General features: G+C 40.6%; 1 protein-coding gene across 1 annotated transcript in view; it reads left to right on the plus strand.

The window, feature by feature from the left end:
• The window catches only part of WDR44 (WD repeat domain 44), an 80,449-nt gene that overhangs the window by 31,099 nt on the left and 40,353 nt on the right, over positions 1–8,997 (plus strand). The window contains exon 3 of the mRNA XM_077771920.1: positions 8,489–8,997. This exon is cut by the window's right edge and continues 92 nt beyond it. Within this exon, the coding sequence (XP_077628046.1) occupies positions 8,489–8,997 (509 nt within the window). The remainder of the gene's footprint in view (positions 1–8,488) is intronic.

Genomic DNA, 8,997 nt, shown 5'->3' on the forward strand with positions numbered 1-8,997 from the left:
ACATATTTTAAATTTTCATTTTTGGGGCACCTGGCTGGCTCAGTTGGAAGAGCATGGGACTCTTGATCTCAGGGTCCTGAGTTTGAGCCCCATGTTGGGGGTAGAAATTATAAAATAATAATAAATGCATTTTTTTTAATGTTTTATTTATTTCTAGGAGAGAAAGAGAGACAGCGTGAGCAGGGGAGGGTCAGAGAGAGAGGGAGTCACAGACTCTGAAACAGGCTCCAGGCTCTGAGCTGGCAGTCAGCACAGAGCCCGATGCGGGGCTCGAACCCACGAACCGCGAGATCGTGATCTGAGCGAAAGTCGGACGCTTAACCGACTAAGCCACCCAGGCGCCCCAATAAATGCATTTTTAAACATAAATAAAATTTCACTTTAGTCACTGTTAATACCTTCCCCTTCCTCACTACTAAAAACTAGAAATGACCTGAATTTTGTAGTAATTAGCATTTTTATTTTATTTAGTTTTTTAAAGAATTTTTCAAAATTTATTTAAACATTCTCTACACCCAACGTGGGGCTTGAACTCACAACTCTGAGATCAAGAGCCGCATGCTCCACCAACTGAGCCAGCCAGATGCCCCAATAACTAGCATTTTTGGCTGGCTTTTCTTTAGTAGAGAGTAACGAAGATTTCCTTGAGCATAGATTACTTTAGTACAAATGATTTGTGAAAATGATTAGTCTTTTGTTGGATGTGCTTATTAAAATTCAAAGCTCAAGTCATAGACCTGAGTAGTGTGAGGAGGGTACAAGCAGCTCTCTAATATCCAACAGACGTGGAAGGAAACAGTGGTGTGAATGACTAGAAACTGAACCATCTACCATACCTTCTAAGGAAGTGTGTTTTGAGGTTGTGATAGGCAGGGGTTAAAGAAATGGCCTGATGGTGGGAAGCTGGGATTCAGTAGGCCCTGAGCTTTAGTAATGCGGCAGGCCCATGTCCAGAAGGGGGTCCTAAGTGAGGAGTGTCTAAAGTCTAAGGTGGAGTTGGTTGTCTGCAGGCACATTCTCAGCTTTCACTGCTCCGTCTCCCAAGCCTGATCAAGATGCTTGGGGAAGGACTTGGACCTTACACACCACTGAGGATCACAGATGACTATATTTTTGAACACAAAATCAAGTTTTACTGAGAAAGCTTCTGATTAACTTCTCTAGAGATTAGATCCTCTGGTAGGCACTCCATATCACTCCATTAAACTTGTGACTTAATCACAGTTTACCTTATAGAGTTTGATAGCTTTCAAAGGTTCAAAGTACAGGAAAGTTTTTTTAAAGCCAAGTAAAACAGTAGTGTAATCGCTGCTTAGCTTGGCAGGGGTTTTTTGTTGTTGTTTTGGTTTTGTTTGTTTTTGAGAGTGGGGCAGGGGCAGAGAGAGAAGGGGATAGCTGATCCAAAGCGGGCTCTGTGCTGACAGCAGAGAGCCCAGTACAGGGCTCGAACTCCTCACCTGAGCCAAAGTCAGACGCGTAGCCAACTGAGCCACCCAGGTGCCCCCACTGCTTGGCAGTTTTGATCAGTGTGAGAATGTTGTTAATCTGTGATCCTTGTAAGGACTTAATTAAAACAAATTGAGGTACAGGAATTATGAGCATGTATTTCTGCTTTGGTTAATTTAGGAAACATACTCATGGGATTATGTTGTACAGTGCTTCTGATTTTCCTACTAATGAACAATTATTGGAGGATAATTGGATAACTAAATTCGTACGATAGTTGAAGGTGTTTCTCTAATATGCATTAACTGTTCTTAATGACCATCAGCTTTCAAGTAGTCTCTCTCCCTCATCTTGTCAAGATCATCTTACTAATTGGTTTTGATTAGAGTTGTTCCTTTTTAGTCTGAAACCAGGATTTGATTAAAGGATATGTAAACTTAAGATATGTGTAGTTACTGAAGAAAAGCCAGAGCCATGTGTAATTCAACATTCATTTAGGAAGTGATTACTTTTACCCAGCATTCTTTTAGGTACTGGCTATGCAGTGGTCGACAGAAAAAAGTCACTGCTCTCATAGAGCTTACGTTTTAGTGGGGCAGGGAAGAGGCAAAAAAATAATAATAAGCAAGTAAACAAGGTTGTTTCAGATGGTGATAATTGGTTGTTTCAGATGGTGATAAGTGCAATGAAGAAAGAGAAAATATGATAATGTGATAGAAAGTTAAGCAGGTAAGGCTGTTTTAAGGTGGTCAGGGAAAGCTCTCCCTCCCCCCCAAGTAGGCTTCACTCCCAGCGCAGAGTCCCCTGTGGGACTCAGGACCCTGAGATCAAGACCTGAGATGAGATCAAGAGTCAGACACTGAACCGACTGAGCCACCCAGGCACCCCAAGGAAGGCTTTTCTAACGTCATAACACTTGAGCTATCACTCTAAGGATGGTAAAGAACCATCCAGTTGGCCAGAGTGTAACTGTGGGGTTGTGGTGGACAAGGGAGGTGAGAAATAGAGATGTCAAAGATGTAGGCCCTCATGAGCTGTGATAGAGCTTGGGTTTTACCTGACACTTAAAATTCCCTGAAATAACTTTTAAGCTTGAAGATACCAGAAGTTCTATGTAAATTTCTCTAGCACATTAAATCTTAGCATTGTTATTGATCTGGAGTAATTTTATCACAGCACCTATCATGGGCATACCCTAATACTTGTGTAAGTGCTACCTTGATACTACATACATTCTTATGTGCCCTAGGTTACTTATCTGTCAAAAATGGTTATAGCGACCTTTTCTATCTCTGATGTGTATGAAAATTATGAAAAGTTTTTTTCCTCGATATCTTTTTATTATAGTAGCATTCAAATTGCTATACTTTTGTAAATGTAATGACAGTTGAGGTTGGAAATGAATACTGTGTTACATTTGCAAATGTATGATTGTCTTATTTTACCAGAATTTTTTTTTCCAGCAGAAAAACTGTATGTGTTTCTACCATCTCTAACCTCCCAAATATATATATATATGTACGTATGTGTATATGAATGTATACGTAGATATATATGTATTTTTGGTGGGTTTAATTTTTTTCATCTCTTACTGTTTGTGGGGGATTTATTTAACTTCTTGTCTTGATTGCTTTCATTAAAGCCTGTAGAGTTTTGAAGAAAACTATTCTCTGTGGTTTTCTGCATTATGTATTTTTATATTTACACATATTTATGGAGCAATACTCTGGGGAAAAGAGCAATTCTGACTCAACCCTTGGCTTAAGTCCTTAATCTTTTTAAGCTACCAAGGTAGTTGGTAGTTCTTATGTTCCTGTATGGTTTTTCAGGTTATAAAGATGGGCACATTTAAAGGAAAATATCCAATTGCTGTAGGAAAGTAGAAAATTGCTGATTGGTAACGTTACACAGATCCCATTGTCTTTGTTGGCATAAAATCTCTGGGTCGTCTTCAGTATACAAACATCTAAGCCCTTTATAGGCCTTTGCTTTATTAATGCTAAATTTTCTAATTTGTACCCATCTAAAAAAGAATTTTATTATTTTTAAATTTATTTTTGAGGGAGAGCGAGCGAGCGAGGGAAGGGCGGAGAGAGAGAGGGAGACAGAGGATCTGAAGTGGCCTCCACACTAAGAGCAGAGAGCCCGATGTGGGGCTTGAATCCACGAACTGTGAGATCATGACCTGAGCTGAAGTTGCCGCTTAGCTGAGTCATCCAGGCGCCCCTTAAACAGAATTTTAAAGAAAGGCAGTCATCATGTGGTCTCTGTTTCTTCTCTTTTTAATATAGGAAACTGAGAACACTGCATACAAAATTGGAAATGAGTCTCCTGTACAAGAATTGAAACAAGATGTGTCTAAAAAGGTTAGTAAGATATGTCAGTAGTAGTTTAGAAGATATTCTATTTATATGATATATTTAAAGTGGAAAAGTTTTCTGTATTCTTTTAGTATGGTGCTGTGTACTTGTAAATGTTCCTTGCATATTGAGTTTCTGATTGAAGACACATCACACTTTTTAGAGGTCATTTTATAATCGAAATAATTGATAATTTTTCCTTGGAACAGTATTTTGAAAAATGTAATGTGTTTTTATTTTTTATGCTTGTATTTGTATTAGAATAAGCTGTTCTTAGAACCTGTTATTAGAACAGCTATTCTTTTTTTTAATGTTTATTTATTTATTTTGAGCGAGAAAGATTGGGGGAAGGGCAAAGAGTGAGGTAGAGAGAGAATCCACGCTGTCAGTGCCGAGCCCAACACGGGGCTCCATCTCACAAACCGTGAGATTGTGATCTGAGTCGAGATCAAGAGTTGGAGGCTGAACTGACTGAGCTACCCAGGCGCCCCAGAATACCTCTTTTTGAGGTTGCTACCAAGAGTTAAAGGTATTGAAAAGCTCAATGCAACAAATTCTGATGTCTTTATGAGTTAGCGGTTATAAGAAGTCATTCCTCTGATAGCGCCTTCAATACCTTTTATAGAACGATACTTTAAAGCTTCCAAGTTTGGGGGTGCCTGGGTGGCTCAGTCCATTGAGCATCCTTCTTCAGCTCAGGTCATGATCTCACAGTCTGTGAGTTCAAGCCCCGAGTCAGGCTCTGTGCTAACAGCTGGGAGCCTGGAGCCTGCTTCAGATTCTTTGTCTCCCTCTCTGCCCCTCCCTGCTTGTGCTCCGTCTCTCTCTCAAAAATAAACAAACATTAAAAAAAAAAAACAAAACTAAAGCTTCAGAGCTTGATTTACTAGAAGGGACTGAACACAAGGTAAAAAATTTGACGATGGGTAGTTCATGGTATCAGGATAAAACTCAAGGAGAAAGGATGCTGTGTGTTCATTCAGTTATGTTACTTTTGAGTATTTTCTGTGCCCCTGGCCCTGTTCTAGCCAGTGGATTTCTGGAGACCAGCAAAATGACACATTCTCTATCCCAGCATTTCTCAACAAGTGACACTTTGGGTTAAATAAATTTTTTTTTAATAGTAGGCTTCATGCCCAGCGTGGACCCCAACACAGGGCTTGAACTCACGACCCTGAGATCAAGACCTGAGCTGAGATCAGGAGTCTGACGCTTAACTGCCTGAGCCACCCAAGCGCCCCTGGGCTGAATAATTCTTTGTTGCAGAGGGAAGGGGAGACTATTCTATGCGTTGTAGGATATTTAGCAGCATCCTTGGCTTCTACCCACTAGATGTCAATAGATTCCTCCCTGTCCCCACTCCATCACAACAATGAAAAATGTCTCACAGATGCCACCCAATGTCTGGGGAAGGGTGCAGGGCAAAATCACGCTCTGTGAAGACTCATTGTTCTACCCTTATGGAATTTATACATTTAATAGACTCTGTGTTTCAATAGGGATCATACTTTTCCCCTTAAAAGGAGCTTTTTTGGAAGAAATGTATTGTGTATCAGCGTAAATAAGATAACAAGAGTGATTCCATGTTTCTCTGTTTAAATCCGAAATTGTCTATAGTTCTACATTGTAACAAACAGCTGTCTTAATTTTTCACCCATTTGCATGCCTTTTTTTCTTCTTCTTTTTTCTTTTTTTTGGGCATAATTGTAGTGTTGATAGAATTTTATATTTTACCTTTTCCTCTTACCATTATTCGTTTTCATATTTCATCACACACAATCTCAATATTCAGTTTTTTTATTTTATGTGTCCGTTTGTATCAAATATATTACAGTGTATCTAGCCATTTTTATTGTTGAAAACTTGAAATGTTTCTATTTTTTCCACTAGAGTTTTTATTTTCCTTTTTAAGAATTTTTTTTTTAGGATTAAGATGTAAATGGGTAACTAATAGTGACCAAAAAGTGATTTTTAAGTAGTTTAGAAACTGAAAAAAGTAGTAAACTTTGTGGAGCAGTTGAATGAAGCTCAGGACTAGGTCTCACTGTCTAAGTTCTAGTCTTTTCAATCAATGTAAGTATCACATATGAATGATAAGGGCTATGGGATGTACACTGCACCAGGCATCACACGGTCCCTCTCCCCAGTAGCTTATGTTTTAGTAGAGGAAATTAGATAAACACAAAAGATGTAAAAAGTGTTCAAGTAAACTTACAAGCTATTATAAGAACAGTAAGGGAGACTTGACTTCCTGCTTGAGGATAGGAATGAGGAAGACTTTGTGGAGGAGGTAACATCTGAGCTGGTTCTGGATGAACGGTTAAGATTTGGGCAGGCAAGGGTGAGAGTTGAAAGGCATAACCAAAGGCCTGGAGAAGAGAAATGTGCAGCATGTTTGCAGATGAGAATAGAGACCAAAGTTACGGCCAAATTAGGGGAATGCCTCTTATGTCATACTAAAACATCTGGTTTCCATTGTACAGTCACTGGAAAAGCAGTGAGTTTTCTGAAGCACGGAGGTGATAGGAAGCGCACAGTTGCCTTAGCACAATCATCTCTATGTTGGCCTTGATTCTCCCTGTTCTCTTGGTCTTTCCCCTGTTCGCTACCTCCTGAAACCCAGGAAAAAGAAAATACAGAGCTTGGGACTGTAAATAGGTGCTTTGGGGGCATATCAAGAGGAGGAAAACATGGGCTTTGTTTTTTAAGAACTATTTATCTGCCCTGGAGAAGTATTTATGTAGAGCTAGCCAATATACTACCTTGTGTTTTTATTATAATTCACACTGTAGCGAATGGTAAGAATGATGGAGTTCAGTCAAGGGAGAACTTGGTCTCCTAATGGATTAGGGAAGACCTGTGATTTTCAACCTCATTTTAACCCCTCTCCTGGCATCCGTCTTTTCATTCTGCATAGTGATTATCTCCGGCCTTTACAGTCCTCTCACGCTCACTGTGCCCACTTGTGTCATGCCCACTCTCGGCAGGTAAGCTGCTGCGTGTAGACATCAGAGGCTAAGAGGCCTGAATTTATTCCTTTTCGTCTGCTCTTACTCCCCTTACCTTCAAACTTGGGTTCATCTTTTACCTCTTTTTCAAGTCTGAGAATTTAGTAGTAGCTGTTTTCTTACGCAAAGTAGTATGGTATAATACAGAAAACAGTAGGCGTGCCTGGGAAGCCCAGCTGGTCAAGCCTCCCACTTCAGCTTGGGTCATGATCTCACCGTTGGTGAGTACGAGCCCCTCGTCAGGCTCTGTGCTGACAGGTGGGAGCCTGGAGCCTGCTTCAGGTTCTGTGTGTCCCTCTCTCTCTGCCCCTCCCCTGCTTGCACATTTTCTCTCTCTCTCTCCCTCTCTGTCTCTCAAAAATAAACATTTAAAAAAAACCACTAGATTTTTGAGAAAAACCTGTTTTTCTCAAGTTTTTAAGTTTTTACTTTGTTTACTAGCTGTGGGACCTTGGACAAAATTCTTAATGCCTGTACCTCAGATTCTTGTTTCTGTAGAAGGGAAATAATCCAGCTACATCAAGGCCTATATGATGATTAAATGGAAAATACGTGTACTGGTCTAATACACAAGAGACCTTTCCCTTCCTTCTCCAGAACCTCATTAGCTGACTTGCCATTGGCTCTTTCCCCTCAGCTTACACAAATGCTGGGTGGTGACCTTGCAGCCTCTTCCACTTACAGCCAAGCTTTTCTGAAACCTAGACCATGCTGGCTATCTCTGCTGTCACCTCTTACTCTTTCTTCAGCCCACTGGCTTCTGTTACCGCTACGGTACTCAGCGCTCAGTAACGCCCTAATTGACAAAGTAGGTGACTCTAGTTAATGTCCCTCTGGTAAAAGTGTGGTAAGACGAGGGTGAAAACGTGAAGGCTGAGAGAAATTAACATGTGGACCGTGTGGGAGATCAGGGAGGAGTCCTGTTGAGCAGCAGTCCTCTCCAGTTCAAGTCCGCATGAATTTGTGGCAAGCCAGATCAGGGTGGCTCTGTGACACATTCTGTTAACCTGCTGGAGCCAAGGAATTGAGAAAGCGGAAGTCATCCATGGCTGGGCATGATGGAAAGATACGCAAACTGGGGGATTTTAAGTGGTAATAATGACAGGGCTGGATAGAAAACGTCTTTTCTTCTAAATGGTAGTAGAAGATACAGAAATCCTGTCATAGTCTTGAGTAAGAGCTAAACAATTTGAATTCTTGTGCTAGGTGGTTTTGATTCTCATGGTTTTGTTAACTAGACTCAAAGCGACTGGTTGTTACTGAAACTCACTTGACATAAATATGTAAATGAACTGTGACACCAAGAGTGTGAATGTAAATTTAGGTTTGAACTTTACAGGGCTGGATGAACTGTTGTGATTGTACCTACTAACAGATTCCCTTATATGATGGTTAAGAGTACAGATTTCAGAACCAAACTCCCTGGAGTTTTGCCAGCTTCATCACTTACTTGCTCTGTGACCCCGGACAAATCACTTGATCCCTCTATGCCTTTGTTCTTTCACTTGTGTAATGACATTAAGAGTGCTGTCTCATATGGTTATTGTGAAGATGAAAACGTGTAAAGTGTTAAGAACGTTCCCTGGCAGATACTAAGTACTCTGTAAATGAGTAGCTGTTACTATGTTCTTGTAAATAGCTTCAGTTTTTAAAAGCTGCTTTTGAAACTTTCACCAGATTATTGAGAGTATTATTGAGGAGAGTCAGAAAGGACTACAGCTTGAAGATGACTCTTCGGATTCCAAAGGAAAAAGACACTCAGATCAGGCTACTGCCAGTCCTCTTGTAGCTGGAACAGATCTTAGCAACATACCTGGACTGTTAGCCATAGATCAAGTCCTACAGGAAGATTCTAAACAGGCAGAGAGTCCAAGTGTAATCGAAGAAACTGAATCAGAACCGAAAAGATGTTTTCCTTCTGATGACACCTGTGAGAAGTCAGTAGATGAAATCACGAAGTTAACTGAAATAAGTTCAGCTGAGCAGCCTAACGTGCCTGAAAGCGAAGCAGAAGTATCGAACAAGGAAGCCGTGGAAGTCCGAGGAAGTGATGTTCTAGAACCTGTGTCCTCGAACTCTTTATCTGCTAAAGATTTTGCCGCCGTGGAAGAGGCGGCCCCTGCCAAACCCCCAAGACAGCTTACCCCGGAACCTGACATCGTGGCTAGCACCAAGAAGCCTGT

Source organism: Crocuta crocuta, unplaced genomic scaffold, assembly GCF_008692635.1.
Source record: "Crocuta crocuta isolate KB4526 unplaced genomic scaffold, BGI_CrCroc_1.0 scaffold1269, whole genome shotgun sequence".
Taxonomy (NCBI): domain Eukaryota; kingdom Metazoa; phylum Chordata; class Mammalia; order Carnivora; family Hyaenidae; genus Crocuta; species Crocuta crocuta.